The 12562-nt window shown below is 46.0% G+C and overlaps 1 protein-coding gene across 2 annotated transcripts in view; it reads left to right on the forward strand.

Annotated features, from left to right (window-relative positions):
* The first annotated feature begins 280 nt into the window (after nt 1–280).
* Nucleotides 281–12562, forward strand: part of carm1 (coactivator-associated arginine methyltransferase 1) — a 67777-nt gene continuing 55495 nt past the window's right edge. For both annotated transcript variants that reach the window (XM_060901327.1, XM_060901328.1), the window contains exon 1: nt 281–471. In XM_060901327.1, the coding sequence (XP_060757310.1) occupies nt 330–471 (142 nt within the window). In that variant the 5' untranslated portion in view covers nt 281–329. The remainder of the gene's footprint in view (nt 472–12562) is intronic.

Consider the following 12562-nt stretch of genomic DNA (forward strand, 5'->3'; position numbering starts at 1 on the left):
AATGGTTGTCTGTGTCTATGTGTCAGCCCTGTGATGACCTGGCGACTTGTCCAAGCAGGGTGTACCCCGCCTTTCGCCCGTAGTCAGCTGGGATAGGCTCCAGCTTGCCTGCGACCCTGTAGGACAGGATAAAGCGGCTAGAGATAATGAGATGAGATGAGAATAAGCGAGGATGGTAGAAGTGAATTCCTGCTATACATTACAGTAAGTTGTTGAGTGTAAATGGTGTGGCCGTTAGGGGGCAGTAGTGAGTCAGGCCCGTTTACTCCGCGCGGTTGGATGTGGCGCGCTGCTGCTGCGAGTTGCTGTCTCTCTGCGCGAGCTCGAAGATGGCGGTGTCCGTGTTTCCCGGCGTGCGGCTCCTTTCTATCGGGGACGCCAACGGAGACATCCAGCGGCATTCCGAGCAGCAGCCCCTGCGGCTCGAGGTGAAGACTACGCCGGATGCGGCGCTTTTAAACCTCTCCAACAGTGAGTACATGGCTGCTTTTTTAGCCTTTGTGTCCGGGCCGGCCTTACCTAGCCACGTTAGCCTAGCGTGTTAGCAGCTCCAGGCGAATGGGACGCCGCGCTGTGCTGTGCGTGCTGCTATTCTTTCACTGGTTAGCTTAGCTTAGCTTAGCTTAGCTACATGTCTAAGCGCCGGACTGCCTGCTGAATGGCGCCACTTCATACAGGTTCGGCTGCTATTTCTGGCTCTACACGAAGTTCTGTTTATTTAGTAATTCGCGTTGTAATAAACTGAACTAGCCGACTTTCAAAGTCTTAAAAGTTCAGTTTCCTCCGGAATTAAACCTGACGTGGTGTATTTTTGAGTCACACGGATTAAAACCGCAACTTGGTGCTAACTTTGTCTCGGACAATACTGTAAGTTGTCGGCTAGCTAACAAGCTAGACTCTTGTTTTCTTCCCACCGGCTTTCTGACAAATCACGCCTTTTGCTCTGTGATTGGTCGAAACTTTGCGGACGCGTCTGGACAAGCCAATCAAAGCGCTGGAAATGGGATCTCAAGCACAAGGACAGCCTTCAGGAGGCGGGGTTTGTCCGGATGCGGGTAGGGCAAAAAAAAAAAAAAATTGTAGCTAGCTAGCTAGCTTTTTGATATGGATTCGCGCGTAGTTGGAAAGTTAGCCGGATGTGTTTTGTTTGTTGTAAATAAATCGAGCACTGAGAGGGTCTTTTTTTGCGCTCGTGCTCAGTGCACGCGCGCTGCGCACGCGCCTGCTGACTGCTCCACGCGCGTTGTTTTGTTTTCGAAGCGTGATTGATGTCGCTCGAGCCGTCACGCGCAGCGCGCCGCTGTTTATTAGAGGCGCTCACTTTCACAGGGAAAGTTGTTGTTGTTGTTTATTATTATTATTAACAGCGTAGCGTTACTTTTGCTGTGTGTTTGTAGACCGCGCTGGTTCTTTATTTCCTTCCCCGCAGTGTTGAGGTATTCATCTTTGTTCTGGATGGAACAATAGCGGCTCTCCGGCTGCCTGTTCATTCAGCACAGCCGCTTTTGTTCACACCAACTGATGCCCTGAGCAGAAGGGGGGCAGGAAATGGTGCCGTGACCCAGATGTAAAGTTTCTCAACATTTACACCACATAAGTTCATTTTATATAGCGCCTTTCTCAAAACCAAGGTTGCTTTACAATTATAGGAAACCCAAAAAAAAAAAGTCCACCAAATAGAGGTCAGGATGTCATTCCGATGGCGTCACCAAAAGGCGCACGAGAACAAGTCCCGCACAGCCGCCACGCCAAGCACTAAGGGTAGTACCGGTATCTCACTGGGCTGCGACTAGTTGGAGACGCAACATCTCATCTCTCGCCGCTTTATCCCTCCACAGGGTCACAGGCAAGCTGGAGCCCACCCCAGCTGACTACGGGCGGAAGGCAGGGTACACCCTGGACAAGTCGCCAGGTCATCACAGGGCTGACACATAGGCTACGTTCACACTGCAGGCTGAAGTGATTCAAATCCGATCTTTTCGCCCATATGTGACCTGTATCCGATCTTTTATTGACAATATGAACGACACAGATCCGATTTTTTCAAATCCGACCCAGGCCGTTTGGATATGTGGTGCTAATTCCGATCCCTATCCGCTCTTTTCATATGCGACTTCAGTCTGAACCGCCAGGTCGCATTCATCCGACTTGCACGTCATCAACAAGCCACAAACGTCACTATTCTGTGCTGAAGTAGGCGGCGGGTCTCTCAAAAAAGTTACAACAACATGGCGCATAATCACGGGCGCAGATAGAGGGTGGGACGAGTCATATTTAAATTCACCTCGTTCGGTCCCCCCCACTTATAGGGAGGAAAAAACGTCTATGCTGTCTTTCTTTGCATAAGGCAAACCTCACGGAAAAATCAAAAGACTAATTACCATTCGGTTTATTGAGGTGCACGGCAGTGTATACATAGTTGCAACAACTCACATAAAACAAAACAAAGACTGATATTCGGTTGGTTGAGCTGCGCAGACTGCACAGGTTGCGAGCTCGAGCTTGGTTGCTATGGTTACTAACAACAAGTTTGACAGGCATATCGGGGTTGGGGTTGGTTTGCTGGCAGCTTTGTCTCTCCCCCCCCCCCCCCCCCAGTTTTTTGTTCCCCCCCCAGTTCAAAAAAACGTATCTGCGCCCCTGCGCATGACATCAATGCGAGGGACGCTTCGGGCTGTGAAGGTTCTGAATCTTCTCAATGGAAGGACGCAGAGGTTAGGGAGCTGATTTCCATTTGGGGGGATGCAGCTATTCAAGCTAGATTGGATGAGTCATACCGCAACCGGGCGGTTTTACTTCCGTAAACACTGGCCATGCTCACTGCGTGTGACGTCGTCGTATCCTGCAGTGCGCATGCGGAACACTTTTAGGTCGCTTTTCGTTCATACTGAGGATCACATACAAGTCGCATATATTTGTTAATGTGAACGACCTCACAAAAAAATCGGAATTGAGCATTAAGCCTTGCAGTGTGAACGTAGCGATAGACACAGACAACCATTCACACATCTTCACGTTCACACCTATGGTCAATTTAGAGTCACCAGTTAACCTAACCTGCATGCCTTTGGACTGTGGGGGAAACCGGGGCACCCGGAGGAAACCCACGCGGACACGGGGAGAACATGCAAACTCCACACAGAAAGGCCCTCGCCGGCCATGGGGCTCGAACCCGGACCCTCCCGCTGTGAGGCGACAGCGCTAACCGCTACACCACCGTGCCGCCCCGGAGACGCAACAATTGCGGTAAAATATGTGAATTAGTGACAATTTTCACTTGGAGTCACACTGAAATGATATTCGTGTATGTCATCTCATTGTCTCTAGCCGCTTTATCCTGTTCTACAGGGTCGCAGGCAAGCTGGAGCCTATCCCAGCTGACTACGGGCGAAAGGCGGGGTACACCCTGGACAAGTCGCCAGGTCATCACAGGGCTGACACACACAGTGCGTTTACATGCTCATAGAGAAAATCGAATTTCTGCCGTAGCTCGACTGAAATCGAAGTTCTAAATGCCATGGAAACACCTTAGCTCGGCTGAAATCGAACCGAACTGGATTTCTCGTAATCGAGCTACGCGACCTAGATTATGCGATTGTAGCCGAGCTACTTAGTGCATGTAAACCCTGTCGAGCTACTTACTTCAGCACTGCCCCTTCCGGAAGTGACGAGTGTACGAGAGTGACGATGGTGTACAGAATGTTCAGCAAGTGCTGAACTGCTTCGTTGTTGTCCATCTTCTCTCTCTCGATGTTGCTGTCCTCGTCGTCGTTCTTCTTGTGAACACGGAACTGATAACTTTGTTTATACTCTTGAATAGCTCTTCTTCATGACGACAACCGGGAGTGTACCAACACGATGGGGCGTGTAGCGCCACCTGTGCCTCGGGTGCACAATGTACCTCACACAATAGCTCGATTTCCTTGTGTGCATGTAGGATTGGATTTCTCTGGCACCCCTGCTGGGACCCTTAGCTCGATTACCGACAGTAGCTCGATTTGGATGTGCATGTAAACGAACTGATAGAGACAGACAACCATTCACACTCACATTCACACCTACGGTCAATTTAGAGTCACCAGTTAACCTAACCTGCATATCTTTGGACTGTGGGGGAAACCGGAGCACCCGGAGGAAACCCACAGGGAGAACATGCAAACTCCGCACAGAAAGGCCTTCGCCAGCCATGGGTCTCGAACCCAGGACCTTCTTGCTGTGAGGCGACAGCGCTAACCACTACACCACCGTGCCGCCGATATTCGTGTAAAAAAAAAAAAAGATATTTATGTATTTTACCGCAGTTGTCAGCAGCACGGTGGTGTAGTGGTTAGCACGGTCGCCTCACAGCAAGAAGGTTCCGGGTTTGAACCCAGTGGACGGCTGTGTGGAGTTTGCATGTTCTCCCCGTGTCTGCACGGGTTTCTTCCGGGTGCTCCGGTTTCCCCCACAGTCCAAAGACATGCAGTTAGGTTGATGTGGGGCGGCCTTGGGCTGAGATGCCCTTGAGCAAGGTACCTGACCCCTGACTGCTCCCCGGGCGTCTCTGGTGTGGCTGCCCACTGCTCTGTGTGTTCACTGTTTCAGATGGGTTAAATGCAGAGGATGAATTTCACTGTGCTTGAAGGGTGCATGTGACAAAGGTTTCTTTCTTGTCGTATCTCCAACTAGTTGCAGGCTGTCACAGCCCAGTGAAATACTGGCTGAAGAACTCGCACTTCCTGTCTCACGGAAACTGACTTGAGAAGGGTTCGCGACGCTTTTGAGAGAAATTTTGTCGCATGAATTTTTTGAACACGTTCAAAATTTCAGCGATGAAGGAGCGACGCTTTGCGACTCATTCGAGGACATTGAGAAGCCCCGCGAATGGTTCAAGTCACTTTTGAAACTCGTTCACAAATGACGTTCACAAGCTGTCACAGCCCAGTGAGTTACTGGCTTAAAGTGCATATTCTGGACCAATTTTTTTTTTTTTTTAATATGAAAGTATGTCCCTTTACACACTTATCCAGAAGGGTGATTTTGCACAAGGCCATCTGTCTCCAGCAGAAAAAAATAAAATAACAAAACGCGTCTGGAAAAATCCCGAGGGAGTCTGGAGCCAGATTCGTGACGTTATCTGCGGAAGCGCCAGCAGGCTGCGAGAGCTTTGCACGGTTTCAGTGCACAGCCTGTGTAGACCAAGCGCTCCCATTTCTCTCTTGTTGTCTGGTCTTTTGGAAAACTATGAGTACTAATCCCATCAAGATTGGTGTTGCTACACCCTCCTACGCTACATCTGTTAACCATTTTAATAATTACGCGATAACGTTGAAGAAATTTGCAGAAAACCACCAGGTCATTTTCTCATAAACAAACCAGCGCTGACGTAGGATTCAGAGGGAGGCGTCCCGCACGCGACGTCACGAAACTCAATGTTTGCCGGGAAAACCAAACGCCAAGTTTTTTCAGAGGCGGACCAATTCAACTCAAATGGCTTGATTTCAACTGAATTTTTCTGGTATTGCGCAAGGTAAAAAAAATTGCACAAAATGCAAAATGTGACAGATATTTGACCAAAGTTTAATATAAAATAGGAGAATTACATCGATCTTGCTCCTGAATTTACCCAAGATGTGACCTTTAAAGCACAGAGTGCTGGACAACCACAGTGTTAAAATGAGCAACGAGCTCACCGCAGTCCGTAACAAGGGGCACCGGCATCACTCACAGCAAACCGAGGCCTGGAGGGAACCGATGCCCAAAACTGGGTCCGGAGCTACACCACAACCGGCGGACAAAACACTCAAACATCAAATTACACACACACACACACACACACACACACACACACAAAAAAAAACACTCCGGTGAGAAGCGATAGCCAGAATGCGCACGACGTACTCTCAACCAGAAACGGAAAATGTTTTATTGACACCTTAATGATCTTTTGTCCATTGCAAAAGTAGAAGAGTTTTGATACATAAATTGTGCATGAATAATTACTCAAACTTCCACTGGGGGGAAAACAAGTTGATTCCTGATTACTTCGTGCATCAGATCACGTGACACCTTTGTCCACAATTATCGCCATCCAGATGACTGATTTGATTAAATCGTGATGTGGTATTAAGTTAACAAAGCATAGTTTTTATTTAACATTACTTTTACCTCGACTTACATTTAGTACAAAATATCTCTTTTTATATAAATATCGATGTCGGTGTTTACGTAAATGAGGAAGTAATTCTAATGTTTGTAAACGAACGAACTGAATGTTGAACCTGCGTCCGAAACCCTTTTTGTTCCACTTGAAGTATTTCCGTAGATCACGTTTTGTTCATCATTTGTCGTTGTTTGTATTAATTTCTAGTTTTGTAGTTTACCAATAAACATCAACAGGCAATTGACCTTGTAACCGCATGAAAATCCAGGTCAAAGGTCACATGTCATTCCTCGAACCAAAATATAAAACGTCGACTGATTATTGTAATATGCGGTAAAACTGCGAAAAAATAAAGCTCTGAATGGAATAGAAAAATCAGAATATTTCAAGCATGTAATTTGCTAGGAATTTAATTCTGGTCTAATTCTATTTACTGCAGTAGAATTCCAAATACTCTATAAACATTCCATTCTGTTATGGATCAGAAAAAAAAATTATAAATCGCAGCACTTTTATTGATTGATTGATTGATTGAAAGTACTTCATCGACTTCAACAATGTTACACAAAGATCGATCCATAACAGTTGTAAACGCCACTTAATTCCACAGCGTGTTGATAATGGTGGAAAGTGATCACTATTATCGACGCCTCATGTGACTTCTCAAACGCGCGTTTAGATATAGACCCTTTTCAGTCACGTGACCTTCGTAAACGCGACCGCCATTTTGGACATGTAGTGGACTTCGGGTCGAATCGGTTTGAATGCGAGGAAGGCGACAAACGAAAAACATAAAAGAAAAAGGAGCGAGATGCAGAAAACACCTTCACTATCCAGCGACGTAGGGCATTTACAGGGCGAGCAGAGGGAGAGGTGTTTGCAAAAATTGAGGTTAGCAGGCTTAGAGAACGACGTTTACCTGCTTCCACCAGGATTGTTCGCTGACGTACGGAAGTACACGAAGCCCTTGTCTTTACCTGACTTCGGCCCACATGATCTGTATACCTAGGTCGTGAAAAACCCATCGCCATACACATGCACGCCAACATCTGAGGTTCCGGAGCGCGCTCCAGCTTGCTCCAGGAGTGCTCCGGCCGAGGTTACGGAGCGCGCTCCGGCTTGCTCCCCCTCAAATTCAGCAGTGCGCTCCGGCTTGCTCCGGAGCAAGCCGGCGCGCGCTGCTTAATTTGAGGGGAACCTCGGCCGGAGCACTCCGGAAGCAAGCCGGCGCGCGCTGCTTAATTTGAGGGGAACCTCGGCCGGAGCACTCCGGGAGCAAGCTGGCGCGCGCTGCTTAATTTGAGGGGAACCTCGGCCGGAGCACTCCGGGAGCAAGCCGGTGCGTGCTGCTTAATTTGAGGGGGAGCAAGCCGGAGCGCGCTCCGGAACCTCGGACGTTGGCTCCGGCAGCTATTTATACTGGATCCGGTGTAAATAGCTGCCGGATCATAATTACAGTAAACTAGTAAATACAGTAAAGGAAAAACTTGAGACTGAAAGGTTTTAACAGTCATCCAAATGACTGAACGTAAACATTGCTACAGTAACATACCAGCTACTTGTTGACATTAGCTAGTCAACAATAGCTACTACAGAAGAACAAAGAGGTTACAATGGGTTATTTTAACCTATTTGGTTACACACTGGCCGCCACAGAATGTTAACAGCAATGTAATGCCTTTTCTGGCTAATTTTATTCGTCTTACCTCCAACAAAGTGGTCACTACACAAGCGTTGGTATGCCAAGGGCTGCCAATCTTTCCTGTTAATGGCCGCTGTCCATCTTCTCCGTCGGGATCCGATAAAATGATAACCCTTGCCTTGTTTGTTGATGGTTACTACATCCAGGTGCACAACAATATGGTGGCATGATGGAAGTCTTGCTGAAAGTAAAAACTTTCTTTGCTGCCGTTCCTCAATGTTGGCTGTGGTAAACTACTGGTAGTACACGTCCAAAATGGCGGCCGCGTTTGTCGTGACATCACGTGAAAAGGGTCTATATAAAATGGCGGCTGATAAATGAAAGAGTAAGAAACAAAGTAGGTTTCGACAAGATCGTGAAATATCGGTGAATTTGATCAGTAAAAACATGTCCGTGATCTTTCCACCACCGTGCTTACCTGCGATGATTGATAACGTCCGGGTTTTCCTCAAATTGCCGATCGTGTTAAATCCATCTCGGGTAACGAGCTGCTTCATCAGATCAAATGGCGAGGGCGGGTCTTCCAGTTGATTGATGAACTGATGATAACTGTTGTAACTGAAGCTCATCTTTGTAAAATTGTTTGTTGGTAAATCTGAAGCGGTGTCGATAATTGTAGTTAAAAAGCATCAGTAACCCTATTCCGATTGGGTTAGTTTATCGTGTATTAACTTAGAAAAACCTTCACTTTTAAATTCTCGCACCCAGCAATAAATCACCACAGGATGAGGTTCTTGTAAGTTGTGTAATCTGGACAGGAATAAATCTAACTGGGGTTCTGGGGTAATTTCCTGTTTGATTTTTATTTCCGTCTGTATCGGCCATGTCCATGTTTTTCTCCCGTCTTCCTCTGAGAAAATTGCAGGCTGAATCACCTACTGTTTTTTTTTTTTTCACCAAATTCAGCATGATCATTTTAGTCCCTACATGATCCCATGCAGATGTCACCTCACATTGGGAATTAAAAAAAAAAAAAAAAAGATGTTTAGCTGCTGCGACTTGCTGTATTTAGTCTCTTTGTGCTCATATCAGTAACCCTGTCCCAGACAATAAACACTGCTTGTGTCATTAAACGAAAATTGATATTTCCCATAGACGTCATGTTTTAATTGTTGCTGAAATGAAGCAGGCACCAGCGTCTCTGCTTTAGGTGGTGTTTACATTAGACCGTATCCGTCTCGTTTTCGTCGCGGATGCACTGTCCGTTCACATTAAAACGCCGGGAAACGACTCCACAGGCGGAACAACTTGAATCCGCCAGGGCCCACGTATTCAACCCAGTTCGTATCTGATCCGGTGCTGTGTAAACATTGAGGAACGAGGAAACGCTGTGCTGAGCTCTAGCTGACGTCGTCATTGGACAACGTCACTGTGACATCCACCTTCCTGATTCGCTGGCGTTGGGATCACACACACAGCGGCTCAGTCCCGAATCACTGCTCGTGCGCTTCACTCGCGCGCTCTGTGAGCTGCGCAGGGCCGGAGTGCGCACCCTCCAGAGGGCACTCGCTGTTCAGGGCGGAGTGATTTGGAGCGCAGGAGGAAGCGCTGAGCCGCACTGAGGTTTATTTACACATTTCAACTTATTTACCTCCTTCAGGCGCTTAAACTCAGTGAGAACATGAACATCACAGCCAGGTGTGTTTATCTGCTGGAGAAGGTGTTCGCTTGCCATCCTTCCACTTGCAAGTGGTGAGTGACTTGCGCATGCCCGATATGCACTGGGATCATGTGACGTGCCGTCTAATTAGTCATGTGATTAGCGTATCCGTGTATTGGCGTTGCTGTGTGCACGCAAATCGTTTTAAAAACGTTAATCTGATGATCCGCTGATACGGTCTAATGTAAACACCACCTTACTCTAGTGCCTCTTCGACTGTGCGGGCGCCATGTTGTGAATGGAGATCATATGACGCAAACATCCAGGTTTGCAGAAAATATAACCTGCGAGAAACTCACTCTTCCTGCGGTAAATTTATCACTGCCTGTATGCGCGAGGTTCATCACTGAGGAGATGTAAAACATTTTTTACGACAGATGTAGCCCGGATAAACTTATCCAATCCGAATAGGGCTTATTTTCTACGATCCTGGATGTTTTCATCACGTGTCTCATGTCCTCGCACGCCATTCGCGACCTGATGGTTATCAGAAGACCACCAAGTTTGGCGGAAAAAACAAGTAGGTAATTCAGAGCAGAAAATGCCAACCTGGCTAATCCGGGCAGGAATAAAATTACAAAGGAGTGCCTGTGAAATGGGGAATTACCCCAGAACCTCATGTAAATTGAATCCTGTTCCGATACTGAGGGGGAATTCAGACAGTAATGTGGCGCTGCGTCCTTGTTTTTATGGGAAATTGCTCTCGACCACCGTGCTTGTTGTGAAATCTCAAATTTGTTTGGCCAGAAGGTGTTGATTTAATAACAGAATAAAACACTTGGGTTGTTTGTTCTAGGAAAACGGTCAAGGACGAGGTGGAGTGACTGTTCTCATCCCGAAATTGATTATTTTCCAAAGAGCAGCACATCCTAAACCACAGCACTTTGTCAGTGATGACTTTTTATTTATTTATTTATTTATTTATTTATTTATAACTCCCTCCCAGCAGCTGTAAACAGAATTTCAACCACTTGCCTCTCTCTTCATTTGCGTTTTTCTAAGATAATAAGACTAGATCTCTAATGTCAAATCTCTCACATAGCAGCAATAACATACTGACCGTGGCAAAGTGTGGACAGTAGGGCTGTAACGATATGCGAATCGAAATCGCGATACGCAGAGCCACAATCCGTATCACGATACAAGAAGGCAGAATCGCGGTACACCCTTTCAAACTTCTCCTCAGGCCAAAAACAGAGGCGCTTCCAAACTTCAATTTATGAATACTTTACTTTTTATTTAAATTACATTTTAAACTGACTTAAATTACTTTTATTTTTTATATCTATTAGTAAGTCGTTTTTTCGCCGACCTGCGACAATCTTCTGCGAGTCACGCAACGTCCACACTCGCCACTGGCAGAGCATTCATTTCTTTTAAGCGTTCGCCATTCTGGTTGCGACGCGGGGAGCGAATCTGTAAACAAGCAGCTCATTGGCTGGCTAGGTGTGCCACAAGCCAATCACAATCACTTGACCGGAAAGGCATGCAGTGTTGCCAGATTGGGCGGGTTTAGGTGCTTTTTGGCTGGTTTTGAACATATTTTGGGGTGGAAAACGTTAGCAGTATCTGGCAACACTGAAGGCATGTCTGCTTGGGCGGAAGCCTTCTGCGGCAGTTACATTTTGACACGCGAGCAATGTTTCGCCATAAAAATTCCGTAATTTCCATCTGTTTTCCGCGATCACAGAAAATCATTGGCCCTATGAGAGTGAGACAGTGAGAGAGCCACCCCTATACCCCCCTCCCCCAAAAAAAATCTTAACGGATTTACACGATTTGGAAAAATGACTTTTTCAGAACCGAAAAAAACAGAGCTTCCGGCTCAACAGTATTATTTTGAGAAATAAAACAATCTTTGGATATACATTTGTTCATTTTTGCATACATATTACTCATTCTCTGCAGTGGTCTGAATTATCTGTTATTAAATAGTTAATGTAAGTAAGTAAATGTTAAGTCAAATTTACTACTTTAAAAAAACATTTTAAAAAAATCGTGGGTGTATCGAATCGTGGGTCAAAAATCGCGATACGAATCGAATCGTGAGTTGGGTGTATCGTTACAGCCCTAGTGGACAGTGAAAATTCTTTCCGTGGACGTGAAATAAATGTTGGCTTGAACGATATCAAGGATTAAACCTTTATTAGTTGTAGATTATGGGTGTATTCAGACCAGGATAGTTCGATACTTCACTTGCTTTGGTCCGAACCAAATGTTGTTGTTTTTTTTTTTTTTTTTTTTTCATTTTGGTGCGGTTCGCTTTCACACTGTACATTTTAGTAAGCGGACCAAAATCTGTCAACAAAGCCACACGCCCTGAGGCCGTTCAGCTATTGGTCAGAGACGACACACGCACAAAGCGTTAAGTTCAAAAGTAGTCACGGAGGCTTTCCGTGCTGTTATTCTTTTTAATGTCATCAAAGCTATATGTTTTTTCCAGTTTTTACTGTTTTCACAATTGTGCGATTACTATGCTGTTGTACAAGTAATTTACCAATGACGACGACAAAGGGCAAGGCGGCTACCATAGGTCGCGTTAACCGACAATTGTCCGTCATTGACGGATTTTTTTTTAGCTATGACGGAAAAATCTGAAGGCCGTCGGTCATTTTGACGGATGTTTACCGTTACCATTACCAATAACAATAATAGCCTAATAATAACAATAATAAAACATAATGAAACACACAATTGAAATTATTGGCAAGTTGTGGCAGAGTTTTCTTACATACAGTATACGTAGTCTTCACTGCCGTCACTTTCAATCTGAGCCGGCGTTGCGGCAGTCTTGATGTTCAGTGCACAGGCTGCTCATGTATACACTGCAGCCACTGCGCAAGGCTGTTCCCCCCCATCGCGCTCCTGACCGCGCTAGGACTTTTCTAACCACTAGCACAGTGAGATGGATTAATGTTTCCCTTCTCTGCAGAAGACACGTCATTTTTGCTATTAAAAAAGGAGATGCATTGGGTTGTTTGTGTCGTTTCGCTGCCTGTACAATAGCGCTCATTTAGGCTAGTTGTTTTCTTGTTTTTAAAATGAAACAAATGTCAAT

This window comes from Neoarius graeffei, chromosome 20 (genome assembly GCF_027579695.1).
Source record: "Neoarius graeffei isolate fNeoGra1 chromosome 20, fNeoGra1.pri, whole genome shotgun sequence".
Lineage (NCBI taxonomy): Eukaryota > Metazoa > Chordata > Actinopteri > Siluriformes > Ariidae > Neoarius > Neoarius graeffei.